Source organism: Trichoderma evansii, assembly GCF_050947405.1.
Source record: "Trichoderma evansii strain SZMC 28006 chromosome Unknown GGI43scaffold_12, whole genome shotgun sequence".
Taxonomy (NCBI): Eukaryota; Fungi; Ascomycota; class Sordariomycetes; order Hypocreales; family Hypocreaceae; genus Trichoderma; species Trichoderma evansii.
Window position 1 is genome coordinate 702,545 of NW_028145194.1, and position 18,541 is coordinate 721,085.

General features: G+C 47.8%; 5 protein-coding genes across 5 annotated transcripts; 2 read left to right on the top strand and 3 right to left on the bottom strand.

Annotated features, from left to right (window-relative positions):
• Window positions 1–992: 992 nt before the first annotated feature.
• GGI43DRAFT_407463 (cleavage polyadenylation factor subunit CFT2) lies at window positions 993–4,321 on the top strand. Its single transcript, XM_083206230.1, has 2 exons — window positions 993–1,334; window positions 1,411–4,321. The coding sequence occupies exons 1-2, from the start codon at window positions 1,189–1,191 to the stop codon at window positions 4,136–4,138; spliced, it is 2,874 nt and encodes a 957-aa protein (XP_083059903.1). The 5' UTR covers window positions 993–1,188; the 3' UTR covers window positions 4,139–4,321.
• Window positions 4,322–6,382: 2,061 nt separating this feature from the next.
• On the bottom strand, window positions 6,383–8,731 carry GGI43DRAFT_74739 (DExD/H-box ATP-dependent RNA helicase DHH1). The gene is made up of 3 exons (XM_083210233.1): window positions 8,263–8,731; window positions 8,074–8,152; window positions 6,383–7,993 (listed from the first exon to the last, which is right to left on the bottom strand). The coding sequence occupies exons 1-3, from the start codon at window positions 8,304–8,306 to the stop codon at window positions 6,572–6,574; spliced, it is 1,545 nt and encodes a 514-aa protein (XP_083059904.1). The 5' UTR covers window positions 8,307–8,731; the 3' UTR covers window positions 6,383–6,571.
• A 1,732-nt stretch (window positions 8,732–10,463) lies between these two features.
• Window positions 10,464–12,217, top strand: GGI43DRAFT_423441 (acyl-CoA dehydrogenase/oxidase; the record flags this gene model as incomplete). The annotated part of the gene is made up of 3 exons (XM_083208239.1): window positions 10,464–10,578; window positions 10,647–11,663; window positions 11,724–12,217. The coding sequence occupies 3 exons, from the start codon at window positions 10,464–10,466 to the stop codon at window positions 12,215–12,217; spliced, it is 1,626 nt and encodes a 541-aa protein (XP_083059905.1).
• A 510-nt stretch (window positions 12,218–12,727) lies between these two features.
• On the bottom strand, window positions 12,728–14,058 carry GGI43DRAFT_423442 (multifunctional nuclease RAD27; the record flags this gene model as incomplete). The annotated part of the gene is made up of 3 exons (XM_083208240.1): window positions 12,728–13,249; window positions 13,321–13,887; window positions 13,960–14,058. 3 exons carry the CDS (start codon window positions 14,056–14,058, stop codon window positions 12,728–12,730), a joined length of 1,188 nt encoding a protein of 395 aa, XP_083059906.1.
• A 1,066-nt stretch (window positions 14,059–15,124) lies between these two features.
• On the bottom strand, window positions 15,125–17,361 carry GGI43DRAFT_423443 (uncharacterized protein; the record flags this gene model as incomplete). Its single annotated transcript, XM_083208241.1, has 2 exons — window positions 15,125–17,252; window positions 17,306–17,361. 2 exons carry the CDS (start codon window positions 17,359–17,361, stop codon window positions 15,125–15,127), a joined length of 2,184 nt encoding a protein of 727 aa, XP_083059907.1.
• Window positions 17,362–18,541: the final 1,180 nt, after the last annotated feature.

Consider the following 18,541-nt stretch of genomic DNA (forward strand, 5'->3'; position numbering starts at 1 on the left):
GTTTCACGATTATATAGATGCTTATAAGTCGGTCCGGCACGAAAGTATAATTCTCACTCATTCAACACGACTATTTATATATATGGATAGACTTTGTAATCGGGCCTCCTTCGAATAAGAGTGTTGGGATTCTAGGCTCGGCTATTCTCAAACATGGATGGATACTCCATGAAACTTGAGCCTATCATAAGCCATTGATGCAGTGGCTGGGCATCGCATAGGCATTTTAATAGCAGTATTTGAAGCTTTAAGACTGTTTACAATACTAAATTTGATAGCATGGTTGCTTGAAAACAGGTACCCAGAAAATGCGCCACCGGACGTACATGTACTTGCGCTCTCCAAATTCCCCAGTTAGTGTTGTGATCGATACCATAGATGCAGCTACGACTGAATTTCTGAATCTCTACTATTAACGCGACCATACGTGGCCTTCAAGTAAAGCACTAGAACTAAAATGAATCCTGCGATAGTAGAACTCGCACTTATCTTCTATCTTCTTGGAGGACTCGTTCTACGGCATTGGTAGCTCAATTATGACAAAGATAGACCAGCTACCACTTTGCTCTTTGTGACTACGCGCACATATTTGTATCGCCAACTTCAGTCTATACATAATCTGTAGAAGCTAGAATAAAAGTCTGGGTTAAGAGCCCGTTAGTTCTAGGGGCGTTAAAATGGACCTAGCTACATGTAAGCTGTAGTTCACATGCGGAATTATGTCGATCTAGGTATAGAGCATGTACTATGGTGGCTTGCAAAATAAGACTTCCTTCGCTAATTATGAGGTATCTTGAGATATAAATCATTTCCATCAGCCCCGTATATTGTAATTAAAATCTCTTGATTCAGACCATTGAACAGCATGCAAATCCATTGGATCCTGCCTCGATCTGCTATATCAGTAGTTGAAGAGCAAATTGCCTAAATGGGAAGGTTTTCTAATGCCCGGGGTAAAGTATCCCCGACCCGCTATCTACATCCCTGTCACAGGCAATTCCTCGAATCGCATCAAATGTGTCGACGCGATTCGGCTATCAGATTGGCTAGCATTTCCATACGACACTGAGCTCTTGAAGCATCTCAACCAATCGACCGAAGCGATTTGCAACAACTCCTGCTCCCCATACAACGAATCATGCTGCAGCAACACGACTAAATCATTGCGATCGCAACAGGAGGTCCATCATGTTCACCTTCTGCCCGCTTCAGGGCGCTCTTTCAGAGTCGCTCGCGTCGCAATCCCTCTTGGAGCTTGATGGAGGGGTCAAGGTGCTGGTCGATCTGGGATGGGATGAGTCTTTCAGCAGTGAGAAGCTCGAGGAGCTTGAAAAGTAGGTGTTGATATTGGATTGCTCGTGGAATCGGGAGTCGGAGCAAAAAGAGCAATACAGCTAACATGAGCTTTAGACAAGTGCCCACCCTATCTCTTATTCTTCTAACCCATGCGACGGTATCGCATCTTGCTGCTTACGCCCACTGCTGCAAAAACATTGCTCTCTTCACACGCATCCCCGTCTATGCGACTCGGCCAGTCATCGATCTAGGACGAACGCTCACACAAGACCTCTACTCTTCTACACCCGCAGCCGCCACGACGATTCGCCAAAGCTCGCTTTCGGAGACGACATACGCATATTCACAAACGGCTACAACTGCGCAGAATCTCCTTCTCCAATCTCCCACTCCCGAAGAGATTGCACGATACTTCTCCCTCATCCAGCCGCTCAAATACTCACAACCCCATCAACCTTTATCTTCGCCTTTCTCTCCCCCGCTAAATGGACTCACGATTACCGCCTACAACTCCGGTCACACTCTTGGTGGCACAATTTGGCATATTCAGCACGGATTAGAATCTATCGTATATGCTGTGGATTGGAACCAGGCCCGCGAAAATGTATTCGCTGGAGCTGCTTGGCTTGGCGGTGCAGGAGGTGGCGGTGCAGAGGTTATTGAGCAACTACGCAAACCAACCGCTTTGATTTGCAGTTCTCGCGGTGCTGATAAAACTGCGCAGGCGGGTGGTCGTGCCAAGCGAGACGAGCATCTGATTGATATGATCAAATCTTGTGTTAGTCGAGGTGGAACCGTTCTCATACCCGTAGATTCTAGTGCCAGGGTTTTGGAGATATCGTATCTTCTGGAAAATGCTTGGAGGACTGATGCGGCTAATAAAGACGGAGTGCTAAAGTTTTCAAAGCTATATCTGGCAGGTCGAAATGTGTCTAGTACCATGAGATATGCGCGGAGCATGCTGGAATGGATGGACAACAATATTGTCCAAGAATTTGAAGCTTTTGCAGAGGGGCAGAGGAAAACCAACGGGGGTAGCGAGAAAAAGGAAGGAGCACCATTCGATTTCAAATATCTGCGCCTATTAGAACGGAAAGCCCAGATCGCAAAGCTTTTAAGTCAGAGCATCGAGAATGGGGAAACGCAGGGACGTGTGATCCTAGCCAGTGATGTTAGTATGGATTGGGGATTTTCCAAGGACTTGGTAAAAGGCCTGGCGAAAGATACTCGCAACCTAGTCATTTTAACAGAGCGGCCTGGCTTGGCTAATACCAATGCTCCATCTTTATCGAGAACGATGTGGGAATGGTGGAAAGAGAGAAGAGATGGCATTTCTACAGAGCATGCCAGCAGTGGAGAGAGCCTAGAGACGATCTACAGCGGCGGCCGCGAATTGGAGGTTCGCGAAGCTCGCCGCGAACCATTGGAAGGAGACGAACTTGCCATTTATCAACAGTGGTTGGCGACGCAGAGACAGCTACAGGCAACTCAGCAAGCCGGTGGAGCAGGTGCGCTGGAGGCATCTGCTGATGTCGTGGATGATGCGTCATCTGAATCATCATCCGACTCTGAAGAAGAAGGTGACCAGCAGGGTAAAGCGCTCAATGTTTCGGCTACAATGGGCCAAGCTGGCCGTAAAAACGTGGTCCTCAAGGATGAGGATTTGGGCATTAATATCCTAATCAAGAAGAAAACTGTGTTTGACTTCGACACGCGAGGTAAAAGGGGTAGAGAGCGGTCGTTCCCCATGGCCATTAGACGAAAGAGACATGATGATTTTGGCGAACTGATTCGCCCCGAAGATTATCTACGAGCAGAGGAGAAGGAAGATGACGCAGTTGACAGTGCTCAAGTCGCTGCAGAAGACGAAAAGCTTGGTAAGAAACGCAAGTGGGATGATGTCGTCAAGCAGGTAGCTGGTGCCAACAAGCGGCCTAGCATGAACAGAACAGCTACAGCAGATGATACGGAGGCTATGGACCTGGCAGATGGTGCTGTCGCGGACGAATTAGACATGGTTGAAGACACGGAACCAGAGGAACCCACAGGACCATGCAAATTAGTATACAACACAGAAACAATGACAGTCAACCTACGGATTGCATTTATAGACTTCAGCGGACTGCACGACAAACGAAGTTTAAACATGCTAATACCCCTTATCCAGCCACGGAAGCTGATTCTTGTGGGAGGCACTCAGGAAGAGACCATGACTCTGGCGACAGACTGTCGGGCCGCACTGGCATCCGATGGAGATCGCTCCGTCGATGTGTTCACGCCCGAAATAGGCACATGGGTGGACGCCAGCATGGATACAAACGCTTGGATCGTGAAGCTGGCAGATCCCCTCGTGAAGAAGCTTAAGTGGCAGAATGTCCGAGGCCTAGGCATCGTCACTATTACAGGTCAGCTGCTTGCCTCAGCCCTGGCTCAAGAAGCAGAGGGCCAAACGCAAGAAGACATGGCAAACAAGAGGCAAAAGACTGAGCCGTCAACATCCACAGCCGTTGCACTCACCAACGCAGCGGACACGGCTACTATGCCCACTTTGGATGTCCTCCCTGCGAACCTCATTTCTGCAGCCCGTTCAGCCGCCCAGTCCCTTCACGTTGGCGATCTGCGACTTGCTGATCTACGTCGTGCGATGCAAAGCGCTGGTCACTCTGCCGAGTTTCGCGGCGAGGGTACTCTTGTCGTGGACGGCTCGGTGGCAGTACGCAAGACGGCTGAAGGTCGTATCGACGTTGAGAGCGTGGGTCTCCCGCTTGGTGGGAAGAGGAGTACACTATATGAAGTCAAGAGAGCAATTTACGACAACTTGGCGGTCGTAGCTGGTGCATAAGGACAGGTATAAGGAGAATCCAATTAGGGTTCACTGACGCTTTTTTTTTTTTCTTCTTTTGAATGGTAGATCCAGGAAAGGCGGGATAATATGTACAAACTACTTTCGAGGCTAAATGAATATGGGAAAGACATATATGTATGATTACTTTAGATCCAGTTATCAACAAGATATTCACTGCTAGCCAGAACTCTTCTTATCTCTGTGAGGCTACCTCTCAGTTCTATACGTAAAGAGTTCAGTTACTACCTTTAAACAACAGTGACTCAATGCGTCCCCGTTCACGCCGATTCTTCATCATTCTTTTCTTTCCTAATTATGAATACAGGCATATATATCACTGTTGATTTTCTTCTTCTCTTCTCCAAATACCTTTCTAATATTCCATTAGCCGTTATCCATACATGACAACTTTCCAAATCAAGTCTCAAATTTCCACTTAATCCTGAACCAAACAGGCCAAGCCACTCCTCTCCATACTAAGCAAAGCAGAAACAACAAAACTATCAAATGTGCTTCACTCTCATCGGCACTCTCGTTTGCAGATCATGTAAACGAGCAATCTCCGAATTAGCCACTGGAGCCATTCTCCTCTGCAAAAACGGCGCATGCGGACAATATGTATTTAAGAAGATAGACCAAGAAATAATGGGCATATGCGCAGTATGCGAGTCAAGGGAAGAAGAGAGGCGAAAAGCAGTTGCGGGGCTAAATAGGGCATTTAAAAAGAAATGAATTGATATGTGTTTTTATTTGTTTTTGGAAACTTGTCGAGCGTTATGCACAGGAAGGATTTCCGTACGTCAATAGGGTTATAAACACATGTATGATAAAGGATGTTATTACAAGTAAGCTAACTCGATAATTCGAAAGAGAGGATAGTGAACTGATACTCAGAACCAAAACATTCTAGAGTTATACACTAGGAAGAGCGACATCATCGAAAGACAAAGAGTAGCATAAATGCATACAATACCCTTGTATAGCTAGCAATATACACCTCTGTTTCACAGTCTTGTAATTCCGACTTAATGGATGTCTCGATGAGGTGACCGTTGGCAATGGCCGTCAAATTCCCACCTTCATTCAACTGATTCCACAAACATATTCCACTCTATGCCCAATGGCATTACTTCTTGGGAAACCGCAGATCACATACACCACATGAAGTGAGAGAGAAACGATTGAAATTGTCTAGTCTAATCAAGAACATGCTACTCACTATCTGCCAAATACTCTTGTCCAACATAGAGACCGAATGATCTCAATTGTCTGACTGAGTTTTCCAGTTAGTCTGAAAGTCATCAAATTCTTCTTACTAAGCCCTACAATTCCTCTCTCAAAAAAAAATTTTTTTTCTGTTTTTTTCTGATATTTTATCCACTTGTTTTCATCTTTCTCCGCCGTGTGTTCTGATACTTGTCAATAATCGTCCAAAGTCGTTTAAAGCGATCATTGTCAAAGATAGGACGTAAAAACTCGTCAAAGCGTGAGCTGACAAGATACAGAACATGCGACCTTCCAACCAGTCTTCCAAAACTATCACTCGCTTCTCCCAAGAAGATCCTCAAAATGCGTGTAGAAGGTTGACTTCCTCCAAGAAGATCCTTAAAATGCGTGTAGAAGGTTGACTTCCTCCAAACCCTCGTCATCAAGGTTCCGTTCGTCCAACGTGATGATTCGTCAAAAAGGTATCATAGCCGTCTCGTCGATGCACCTAACCTAACCGATCCTTTCAACAGAAAATCGCAACTGCTCTCCCCCAAAATGCAAGGAGCCAGCATCAAGATACTGAGAAAAAAACCAGGTACGCCGTGATGCATGCTTCTTCCGCCCCTTGCGTCTAACTACGCCAGCCCCATAGCAACAAGTTCTGCCCACTGCCTCTCCTTGAAAAATGGTATCCATCTCGCTTTCTCTTACTAATTCCCAGGTCCCCAGTTCGTCCGATCCTTTATTCATTCGTCAACGCCATCAGCCATGCAAAGAACAAAAGAGAAAAGAATTTCCAGAGCCGATAGCAGAATGTATAAAGTCGACAAAAAGCGCTGCTTAAAGACACAAAAAAGCCGAAGACGATATAGATGAGGAGCTCGCCGCTTTGAAACTGGGATGCATCCTTCTTTTTTTTTTTCAGATTCGCTTCGTTCGCGCTTTGTAGATGAGGTAAAGAAAAAGCTGAACCAGGGACCCCCAAGAATGTGGCATGTTCAGAGTTCATCAGCAATATAGTCCGATTCGCCGTTCCGCTCGTGCGCCAATACTCGTGCGGATAATGTACAATCCAACAATTAAAACTGCCCCAAGTCCTACAGAAAATCCATGCTGAAATCAAAAGAAGGTAATAAATAAGAAAAGGTAAAAGAAATGTCATCCTCCAACATCGTCAATCATCCACTTGCGCCTCCTTACGAAAATAAGGGGTAAGGTAGATTAGGATTGAGGGTCTCGAGGTGGCTGGCCGCGGCCTCTGCCATTGCCACCACCGCTACCACCTCGACCTCGGTATCCACGGCCACGGCCACCTCGGCCACGTCCGCCGTTAAACTGGGCGTTGCCGTTCTGTGGACCATTTTGAGCCTGCCAGTTTCCTTGGGGTTGTTGATGGTAAGCTGGTTGGCTCGGTGCCGCAGCTAGAAGTGTCTGGTGCTGAGAAGTAGCGTTCTTGGGAAGGTTCGAAATGGGGCGAGGGATGGACTCGGGATGTTCGTAGACGTAAAGGCTCTTATCGATGCTCGCAGGGATAGGTTGAATTTCAGTGCCAAGATCTCTCTCAATGTTGTAGAGGTTAAACCGGTCGTCCCAGTTGATCAAGTTGATGGCCAGACCAAGGTGACCAAAGCGACCAGATCGGCCAATACGGTGCAAATAAGTCTCGGCGTTCTTGGGGAAGTCAAAGTTGATGACGACGTTCACAGCCTGAATGTCGATACCTCGGGTGAGAAGATCTGAGCAGACCAAGTTTCGACAAACGCCGTTACGGAAGTCGTGGAAAACTCGGTTTCGGGCATGCTGCTGCATCCTAGCATGGCTGTAGAAGCACGAGTAGCCGAGTTCGGTGATTTTCTTAGCGAGCAGCTCGACTCGGTTGGTTGAGTTGCAGAAGATGATGGATTGGTTGATTTGCAGCTTTGAGAAGAGCGTGTTCAAGCAGTGAACCTTCTGCTTCTCTTCGACAAAGGCATAGTATTGAGTAATACCGCGTAGGGTGAGTTCGTCCATGAGGTTGATTTCGTAGGGGCTGGTCATATTTTTGTCGGAGAAGTCCTTGACCGAGAGGGGGAAAGTGGCGGAGAAGAGCATGACCTGTCGGTCCTTGGGATGGAATTGAAGCAGCTGCTCGATCACAGGGGTGAACTCAATGGAGAGAAGCTTGTCAGCTTCGTCCATGATGAACATGGGACACTCGCTGAGATCTGCAACATTCTTTCCTGCGAGATCTAGGATTCGGCCCGGAGTACCGACCACAATATGGACGGGCTCCTGTAAACGGAGAATATCATCTCGCAGACCAGTACCACCAGTTGTTACCATGACATTAACACCGAGGTGCTTACCCAGCATCTTGCAGACTTGAGATGTTTGCATAGCCAGCTCGCGTGTAGGGACAAGGATAAGACATTGAATTTTTGAGACTTTGGGATTGATGCGTTCCAGGGCGGGGATGACAAAGGCGGCGGTTTTTCCCGTGCCATTTTTGGCTCGGGCTAGGATGTCACGGCCAGTTAATGCAACGGGGATGGCTTCTTCTTGGATGGGAGAAGGCTTCTCAAAGCCAGCTTCAAAGATGCCCATGAGCAAATCTCGCTTTAAAGCAAAGTTCTCAAACTCGAGGCCCTTCGTTTTTGTGACATCCTATTGTCCGATAACAAGCAGCACATCATCAGCCATCAATCGAGCCATAGCGGGCTATCAGGCATTAGAGAAGAACAAACCTCTGTTTGCAGTCTGGTATCCTTGGCAGGGATATTCAGGTTCTGTTTCCAGTCTTCATTTCGTGGGGCAGCGCCATCACTAATAGCGGCAGTGCGTTAGCAATTGATGAACAGATGAATCTCCTCCTTACTCAGGGAGAAACTACAATCTTTGGCTCTCTGGGCAAGGAAATTAAAATTCATTCTAACCTCAACTGGGTGTTTTGTAACTGATCTGCTAGCTGGCTGGCCATTCTCGGCGGAGTCTGAACCTCGAATCTTCGAGGTGTCCACGTCTTTTTTCAATTTTTTTTTTTTCGGTTCGTATGATGGGCGGTTCAAAACGGGCCCTGCAACTTCAAGGTTGCGAGATGAAAGTCGTTGTTATTTCGGTGTCGTATCTAGCGTTGTATAGTCGAAGAAGCGGATAAGTCGAACCTATTCTTTGAAGAAAGGATACGACTTTGGGTAGCAGCGGAGAGGGAGAGGAGGAAGCAGGCAATGCAATTCGGTGGTGAAGGAGCCCGGGTTGTTAAGTGTCGACAAGATCGCCCGTTTGTCTATTCGCTTGGAAATTACTGTGGCACAAAGGCCTACAATCGTGTGGAGATGGTATGTATGAGATGGGAAGAGAGAATTGAGATTGGAAAGGATCCTAATAGATAAGAGGCAGATGAAGCAGCTGAGATGCAGAGAGGCCGTTTTAGTGTGTGTCACGTGCTAGCGGGGCTCTTTGGCAGCTCCAGCCTTTCAGCCTCTCCTAAAATGCTCATTGTTTGCCTCACCGCTCTGGAGGCAACAAGGCCCTGACACGTTTAGGTTATAATTTAGCTGCTATACTACTGATGAACTTGGTGCCAGGCGGGCATTACAGCAGAACTACGGCGACAAAAGAGGTGAGATTAAACTACAAAGTGCAGACCAGAGATTACGGTAGTCGCATGCGATTAACATCCCCCTGTTTTATCTGACCAGTTAGGCCCTAAACAGCTGCATCTTACCCCAGATAGTACAAGGGAGCAGGTACTTTCTTCTCCGCACAGAGAACAGACTGGTGCTACTAGTATGTATGACACTAGGCAGCCTGGAGAAGGGATATTCGTGTAATATGAGACAAGCCAGTTATACGCATTATAAAATATGCCCATGAGTACACGTATTCGAGGTACTTGATTATGTTATACTGTTATATGCGGGTCTTCTACTTAAGCATTTAAACTTGTTAGTAAGAAGCGCCTTGGCTGTTACCTAGCAGATGCCAGCACTTTACTGCTAGGTATACATCTCCTTCTCTATACACTTTTGCATCCTTCTTCTTCTTCTTTTTTTTTTTTTTTTTTTTTTTTTTTTTTGGTGAAGACAAAGGCAAATATGATCACTGTAAAAAAAAAAAAAAAAAACTTTCCAGGTGGCGAAAAAGTATCTACAGGTCATGTTGCGGTCAACGAATAGCGCCATGAGCGGTGCATATATAAAATGCTAGGCCATGGCCACATCGTATATCGTCTATTAGCGGCCAGAAAAACAAGAAGTCTCAAATTGAAGCGCGCTTGCATCCCATACAAACAGCTCTCATCTATAGGGTTGCTATTTTTCATATTTTATTAACCAGTATTGGTTTCTAATTTCTGGATAGTTTTTGGCATCTTTATTCTCCCGCTTGGCTCTTACTTTGCTATCTTGCCTACGACGCTTTTTCTACACCAGCTATATGACTGAAGTTATCTCTAGACTCGCAAACATAATATTATATTTCCCCTTGCATGACTCTTGTATTCGGCAAGTGGAAACAGCAAACACAAATATTTAATGAGCTTGGGCGCATTGGATGAAATTACCAAGGTGGGCGCCTACCAGAAGGATTTAGCCAGTGCCTCGGCATCTCCGCAGCTCCGCTACGGCTGCGGTTGCGGCTACGTCGGTGACAAAAGCCCATGACATCAGCAAGTATAGTTTTCACATGCTTGCAGGCTGACAGGTTAAAAACGCCCCCTAGTAGATGCTTGTCACGACTCAAAATGAGTAGCACATGACAGCGGTGCCTTTCGCGATGGTACTAGTGTGGGAGCAGACAGCAGGAATCCGAATTGCCATTGCAAGCGCCGGGATAGGCCCAAGTTTGCGGAGCGCATGGGGAATTTTGTGGGGGAAATGCCCAGAAGACAGCGTTCCGGACGGCTGGTTTTGGAGTAGAATTTAGTGGCTTGTACTCCGTATAAGCTGCATCGAAACACGCGCCGCCCTGGTTTGCTGGTCGGAGCATGTGATTGACCTTTGCCGACGGATTGTTAAATACCGTTTGTTGTCTGCTACTCATGCTCGCTTTCTGTTCCTTTTCTCTCTCATTTTCTTCCCTTTGCGTTTAATTCTATAGCCGTGATTCATCATTTCTTCTTTCTTATATTCCCACAATGGCAAAGGTATTCACAGCTGCCGAGGTTGCCTCGCACAACAAGCCTGACAGCTTGTACATCACCGTTGACGGTGACGTCTATGATTTGACAAAGTTCCAAGATGACCACCCTGGTGAGCCCATCTCATTTCTCTGATTGCCGCTTTTTGAAGTCCCAACATCTAACCGTAAAAAACTATAGGTGGTAAGAAGATTCTGCAGCGTGTTGCCGGCAAGGATGCCTCCAAGCAGTTCTGGAAATACCACAACGAGGGCATCCTGAAAAAGTACAAGGCCAAGCTCCAGGTGGGCTCCCTCGATACCAAGCCCAAGGAGGAGCCCAAGCCCGAGCCTACTCCCGCCCCTGCCTCCAAGGCCGTTGTCAAGGCCTCAAGCAGCAGCCATAGCGAGGAAGACTCAGAGCCTCTCGAGGCTTTCGGTGACCAGATTCCCTTTGCCGACCCCAGCTGGTACCAAAACTACCACTCTCCCTACTTCAATGACACCCACGCAGCCCTGCGTGCTGAGCTGCGTGAATGGATTGAGACCGATATTGAGCCTCATGTGACTGAGTGGGATGAGGCGAAGCGTGTTCCCGAGGAGATTTACAAGGAGATGGGTCGCCGAGGTTACCTTGCCGGTCTGCTGGGTATCAAATACCCGACCGAGTTCGTCCCGGCAGGCGTCAAGTCCGTTCCCCCTGAGAAGTGGGATCTCTTCCACGAGATGATTGTGACCGACGAGCTGTCTCGAACCGGCTCTGGCGGCTTCGTCTGGAACCTGATTGGAGGTTTCGGTATCGGTGGCCCACCACTGTTCAAGTTTGGCTCCAAGGCTCTCAAGGAGCGCCTCGGCCCTGGCATCTTGAGCGGTGACAAGCGTATCTGCTTGGCCATCACTGAGCCCGATGCCGGCTCTGACGTTGCCAACCTCACTTGCGAGGCCAAGCTGAGCGAGGATGGCAAGCACTTCATCGTCAACGGTGAGAAGAAGTGGATCACCAACGGTATCTGGTCCGACTACTTCACCACTGCCGTGCGAACTGGCGGCCCGGGCATGAACGGTGTTTCCCTGCTGCTCATTGAGCGTGGCCCCGGTGTCACGACTCGCCGTATGGACTGCCAGGGTGTCTGGTCTTCTGGTACCACATACATCACCTTTGAGGATGTCAAGGTCCCTGTTGAGAACCTGCTCGGCAAGCAGAACCAGGGCTTCCGAGGTAAGTACCCACTTGTATCCCGAATATGTATTCGATAAGTTTGCTAACAAAAACATCTAGTCATCATGACCAACTTCAACCACGAGCGCATGGGTATCATCATCCAGTCTCTGCGCTTTGCCCGTGTCTGCTACGAAGAGTCCGTCAAGTATGCCAACAAGCGTCGCACCTTTGGCAAGAAGCTCATTGAGCATCCCGTCATCCGCATGAAGCTGGCCCACATGGCCCGCCAGATTGAGGCCTCATACAACTGGCTCGAGAACCTCATCTACCAGTGCGAAAAGATGGGCGAGACCGAGGCCATGCTCCGTCTCGGTGGCCCCATTGCCGGCCTCAAGGCTCAGGCTACCGTTACCTTTGAGTTCTGCGCTCGTGAGGCCAGTCAGATCTTTGGTGGTCTGTCCTACTCTCGCGGTGGCCAGGGTGCCAAGGTCGAGCGTCTGTACCGTGACGTTCGTGCCTATGCTATCCCTGGTGGCTCTGAAGAAATCATGCTGGATCTTAGCATGAGACAATCTTTGAGAGTTGCCAAGGCCATGGGCATGAAGCTGTAAAAGGGGATAATGAAAGGCGTTAACTAATAATACCGACGCGGATAACTCTGTACATTTGGAGTCGGGGCAAAATTGCTGGGATTGCCGTGTATATGATTTGTATGACTACGTCTCTTTGAGATATGGAAACATTTACTGTTTTTAGGGGTCCTTTTCCGTATGAATAGCCTCTGTTTATTATTTCACAAACAGAGCGACCTATAGATTGAATGAACTATTATATGCTTGCTATAACATGCAATGACCCGTTTCACTTTTGACATGATTTTACTCATTTAATCTCATTAAACGAATCTACCTCGGTAGATAGGCCTCGGTAAAATACACAAATACCAGATATGACAGCGTTATATCCTCCCTCTACACGCCAAAAACTCCATAATACTGCACTCTTGAAAGCAAGCCAAACCAAGCCATGTAAATGCCCTAAACCTTCTGGTTCCAGTGCCAATGTCAAATTTTTCGCCCATTCTATCCATCTCATCTTATATTACTCCTTGGAGAGATTAATCATGCGCCACCACGAGGCTTTGCCTTCGCTGTAGCCTTGTCTTTCTTCTCCTGCTTGAGCTTCTTCTTTTTCTCTTCATTCTTCTCATCCAGTTTGCGCTTGTGCGCGGCCTTTTCTGCGTCAGTCTTGGGAACAGGCTTGAAGAACCCTTCCAGGCGTGCCTGTTGAGAGCTCTTCAGATTCTTCTCTAGCCGAGCGCCTGCACTGCGAACACGATCCTCGGAAAATCCCTTTTCAGTGACAAGGAATGTAACTAGTCCCTCCATATCAGGCTTTTCCCACTTGAAATCGCAAAGAGGGTCGTCCGCTTGGCGCACATCCGGGTTAAAGAATAGCTCTCGCGCGTCCTTGTAAGGCCAGTCCTCAGGCAGCGTGTACTTCTTCTTGCTGTCTTTTTCGATGGCCTCGACAATCTTTTCCAGAGAGCCATGCTCTCGGATCAGTTTCAGAGCCGTGGTGGGACCAACCTTGGGGACTGGGTCGAGATAGTCACAGCCCAGCAGGATGCAGAGATCAACGAACTGAGAAAGACATAAGTGTTAGAGATTTACCGTGAGTCTCGGTTGTGTATCAGCATCATGATATCTCATACCTGTTTTCGCTCCATGTTCAACCCCTCCAGGACCTTGTCCAAGTGAATCTCCTGGATAGGCTCCTTTCTCTGCTCACTAAAAGTAAGGTGACGCAGCAAGATGGGAGTATTGAAGCACAGAGTATCCATATCTTCACTCGCCGCAGCATACACTTTTCCGGCTCTTGCCAAAACTGCGCACTGCGCCTCAGCCTCTGTAGGCGCAATGATGTATGGAATGCCCATGAGCTTGAGCAAGCGCTGGCACTCCGCATTGTGTTCTCTCGTAACTCGAACCGTTCGCCTAGAGAATTTCTCCACGTCTTCCGCGGTACCTGTTTCCTTGGCCTCTTCAAGACCTTCTGTAGCCTCTTGCTTGCGCTGGAATCGCTTCGCCAATTCGCCAGACTTGAGCTTCGGTGGTGCGCCGTCGAAAACGTAGAGGGGCTTGATTCCGTTGTCCACCATGCGCAGAGTGCGGTAGAACATGCCCATCAGGTGCGACGTTGTCTCACCGCTCTCATTCATGAGCTGCTGGCCATCGGATCGTACAGCAATCAGAAAGCTGTATATACTCATGGAGGCATCCTAGATAATGTAAAGATAGCTAATTAGCAACGGCAGCCGCAACGAAATAGCTATGGCAAGCTGTCAACGCACAATAGCAACTTTGCGCCCAAACTGGTTCTTGATTTCGCCCTCTTTGATGGCATCTGGAGCTTCCTCCTTGACAATCTGGAATAGCTGCTTGATACCCATGGTTGCGGCGGAGCTGCTTCGGAAGCTAATTCACGTTGCAGTAATTCGTAGGAAGAAAGAAAAAGGAAGAAAAGAGAGAAGAAGAGAGAAGAAGAGAGCTCGCTTGGTTCCGCCGGCTGTCAATCAGCTTCAAAGCCTTCTTTCAACAATTGTGCGGCTGCCTAATCTTCTCGGAGAAAATGGAGAAAAAAGAAAGACTATTTAATGGCAGACGATGGACACGCGCTGAAGAAGGTGAATGACGCGCCGATTCGCGAATTCGATAGTGGCATGTTAAGTGGTTTCCACTTTTTTTTTCTAGATTGGTACCCAGCGCGCAACACCATCAAAAGCAACACAGAAAGACGAAAAAGTAGTAATTTTTTATCAAGGGATTTCGTCGAATGTAACATTAGGTCCACATTTATATTCTTTTGGCAAAATGATATACAAAATAAAAAATATTGCTAAGCCCAGTTGCTATCGTAAAGTCATGGCAAATATTCACCATTACATTCGTCTATCAAAATGTCTCGACAGTCACCACCACCTAACCAAGGAAGCACGCCCCCCACCATCTTCAACAGACAGCAGCTGTCGGGACAAGGCAGAGCCTGCCCCGAGAAGCCACAACTGTGTGCAGACAGTAGATAGCAGGGCGTCCCTCAGATCAGGAAAGCAAATGGTCATTTGTATAAATCCCTTCCTCTCCCTTCCCTTGTAGATGCCATCGAGTAAAAGTGTTTGATATACCGCTCGGAATACAGAGCAGTCAAGGATGAATCTCGCCTTGCGCTCCACCTTGCCGTGCGGAAAGGAAGCATCCTCAGCAATGAGGAGCTTGTTCAGTCACATGCATTTAAAAGAGAAAAGAGAAAAGAAAAGGACATTCACCGGGCGAAAAGTCGATGGGGCTCAAAACCAAGGCCCAAGTAATTTCACGGGCTGGCTTATGAGGCCGTCCCTGAATATCCTATTAGTCCGGGGTATCGTACACTGTGCCATCTTGGCGCATTTTAAAGTTGTCATTTGACAATGCCGCCAGTATTCCTGTTCTCATCAGTCGCCTTGAAATGTCTAATTATAATCAGTCTTCCTCAAAGAACACCTTCTTCCTCCCACTGCCTCGATAATCTTCCATGTTATTTAATGCTTGGTCAATCTCCATGATATCAAGCATTTCTGCCTCCACGTCCCGAGTTGTGAAATCTGCTGTGACGTCTGCCGCTGCGCTCAAAGTATCAGCAAATCCGAAGCCGGCACGCGATCGAGTGACCGGAGTTGGCACATCATCCGATTTGTCACTCGTTCCGTTTCCATTTCCGCTCCCGTTTCCTTCATACTCATCTCTGGCAGCCTGCTTCTGCCTTAGAGTTCCGGGTTTAACAGTACTCAGGTTGAACGACAAGCCTGCTGATCTGTCCTGCTTGCCGTGAACTATGATAGCTTCTGACTTCTCATTTCTTGAGAACAGGCGTTTCCTGCGGCTGGCAACGACGTCGCCAATCTTTCTTCCTGGGCCGTCTTCTCCCTCTCGCACAATGACTATTCTTGATTCTCCTCGGATGAGTACGTCAACTGGGAGACCACCATCGTCGGGAATATCATCATCATTCTTGGAAGTATCTGGAATCAGACCAACTCCACAGCATCTTTCTCCCAGAAGACCAGTGGTAAGATCAACCAGCTTGACCATTCTAGTAGGTTGAGCACCGCTAAATAGATTGACACCGCCACCAGATCCTCTTCGTAGCTGTGAATCCCAGAATCTCAACACGCCTGGGATGACACAGACGTGTTCCAGGCTCCCTATCCACAGAGCCAGGCTTTCATCTTGGAGTGCTTTGCCAGGAGTTGAAGGAAGTCCAATAACTTTCACACCTCCACGAACTGCGAACAGGCGATCAAGGCTTGTGGCGGTAGTCATAGATGTGGCGGCCTGTTTACGGGTGTGAGGCGTCATAGGTGCAAAGTCGCCAGCATGCTTATCTTTCTGCTGTGTCGCAATGGTTCGTAGTGCGCCCGTTCCCTCAACATATCCTGAGACGCTAAAGGCAGTCAAGGCAGCCCCCTGAACACCTGATTTCAATTTACTCGATATAGCAGCTCCCGACTGCAGTGGTTTCGCGCCTTCAATGTCCCAGATGCCCCACATGCCATCTGCTAATAAAGCAAAGACTGCTCGGCCATGAGCTATCCATGCGGCATCCAATATCGGCTTGCGTGAGGAAGATGTTTTAGCAAATGGCTGATATAATGAAAGAAGCCATGAGCCTTGGGCCGGGAAGGGCCCTCGGGCATCCAAGTCTGGGGGTAATGATGGCTGCGCAAAATCGTATATCCTTACGGCGTGAGGTGACGATACCGCTAGGAGCTGTGAGGTATTTGTAGGGTTGAATGAGATGCTCGTAAGGGGAGCAGGGAGGAACTCGCTTTGAAAAGGCTCGATTGGCCGCTCGGAGAGCATCTTGTCTTCTAGCGCGATATCCCACAGGTGTAGAACACCAGATGCTTGTCTTGAAAAGGCGGCTACCACCGCCCTTGGTGCCTTGCTTGATGATTCGATGGACCTTGGGGCAATCAGAGTGATGGCCAGGCCGTCGCTGTGTTTTGTCTGGCCACTGAGAAGAGTCAGCGACTCGCCCCAGGATCCAGATCCAGCTTGCCCAGCCAAGAGATCTGCTCTGAGCTCTGGTCGCGCCTTGCTTTGAGGAGAGGGTGGCGTCAAAGGTAGGGTGACAAGGTAGGCATCGTTTGTGGCGCAGGAAACTGCAAACACCATCTTTTCGGCCAAGATTGGCTCGCCGTTGGACGCTGCTTCAGCTGAAGAACATGGCACTAGAGGCATTACAGCAACTTTCAGAACAGCCGTCCCAAAAGCCAAGTCCAATGTCTGAATGGTTTCAGGGTAAGGATTCCTTTCGACGGTGTCTTCGAACTCAGGCTTGTCGATATAGCCCTGGGAAGGTCGTGATTTCGCCGGCGGCTCGTCGTCATCTGAATCAATAATCATGACGGAATCTTCAGAAGCTCCATTTCTCTGCTCTTTATGGTTTGATGGCTGTGTTGGAGCTTCTTTGGACGCTTTGAATCGTCGACCGCCTCGCCAGACCAAAGTTACGCCGTTATCATGCCCATAGATTAATATGGTAGCTCCCTGGGGGGATTGAACGGGGTATGTCTGAACATCGTTTACCCGCCGTGATAAATTGTACCTGTGTTCTTGGCATTAGCCCCATGCTAAGCGCTGTTTTCGCCGCAGACTCACGTAAACTGCGTATTCTGCGCCGTTCGACGTATTCTAGGCGTAGCTGCAGGGCCCATTGCGATATGATCTGATTATGGCCACACACCCTAAGGTGAGAGCAAGATTGTAAGAAGCTCTGGTTTTTTGCGCGTCGGGAGGCCTTAGTGCATCGTTTGCAGCCAAAATGCAAAATAGAGAGCGACTTGATGGATTTCGACGGGTGGTTTTGTATGGGAACTTTTCCTTGACGCGACATGCTAGCAGTAGGAAGCTCTAGAAAATTTATGTCACGTGATGTTTGCAGCTCATCTACCCTGAAAACGAACTTCTTGTCCCATATGGCAAAATGTATTATGCCAATGGCAGCTTTCAATTGTTTAAAGAAATTGGTAAATAGGTGTGTATTAATCTTAAGACCGATGGTGCCGGGTTGATTTTATATGAGCAATTACTAGCCTTGAAACTTCTATACATTGCCTTATCAGAACCATTGACTATGAAGCACATGCAAGCTTGCCGAAACATCACACGTACCTATATACTGCTGGTGAATGGCCCTGAGATTAAACTACATACAGGGGAATTTAATCGAAATAGCCAAATTTCGAGGACATGACCGAAAGATTCATCTAAAGCCCTGGTCACGACTTCTCACCCGCTAGTTACTCTAGACTCGCCATATGGCCTTTCTTTGCTATGCTATCTAGGTACATAGTAGAACCTGGATGTTCAACACACGTGTGTGCACACATAGAGAAAGCCAAGAATGAGAAGAGATATAAAGAAAAGAGTTAGAAGTTCAATACTGATGAAATAATTGATTATTGTTTGTATCCAAGGCAATAAAATCAACGCAGTCTCCGCTTATCGACTGCCATTAATAGTAGTAGTAGTTTACGACCCTTAGTTGTAGAATGCTCCGTATTATATGACGATTCTACGTTGGCGAGGGATATGGCTTGGCTCAGTACGCCATCAGCCATTATGAGAAATATCTGACGCAGCCCCGGTAGCAAGAGAGAATACGTTATTCATGAAGAAGCACTCTCTTGCATAATACCAACTTGTAGCCAGTGTAGTTCTTGAAACGCTTTTTCTAACAGGAAGGACATCTTCACACAAGCAGCTCAGGCAGAACAATTCAATAGCGCTCACAGTCTCAATGAATAATTTTTTTTTTGTTTCGACATGACGGTACTTGGTTACTATGCTATGCGCAATCCCTACATACACAATCCCACCCAAGATCCATCGCCC

Bases quoted from the DNA above. Each gene is read 5' to 3' on its own strand.
- GGI43DRAFT_74739 (XM_083210233.1), bottom strand. From the start codon at position 8,306: ATGGCCAGCCAGCTAGCAGATCAGTTACAAAACACCCAGTTGAG. The intron at 8,153-8,262 runs GTTAGAATGAAT...TGCCGCTATTAG, and splicing joins TTACAAAACACCCAGTTGAG to TGATGGCGCTGCCCCACGAA. The intron at 7,994-8,073 runs GTTTGTTCTTCT...ATCGGACAATAG, and splicing joins ATACCAGACTGCAAACAGAG to GATGTCACAAAAACGAAGGG.
- GGI43DRAFT_407463 (XM_083206230.1), top strand. From the start codon at position 1,189: ATGTTCACCTTCTGCCCGCTTCAGGGCGCTCTTTCAGAGTCGCTCGCG. The intron at 1,335-1,410 runs GTAGGTGTTGAT...CATGAGCTTTAG, and splicing joins AAGCTCGAGGAGCTTGAAAA to ACAAGTGCCCACCCTATCTC.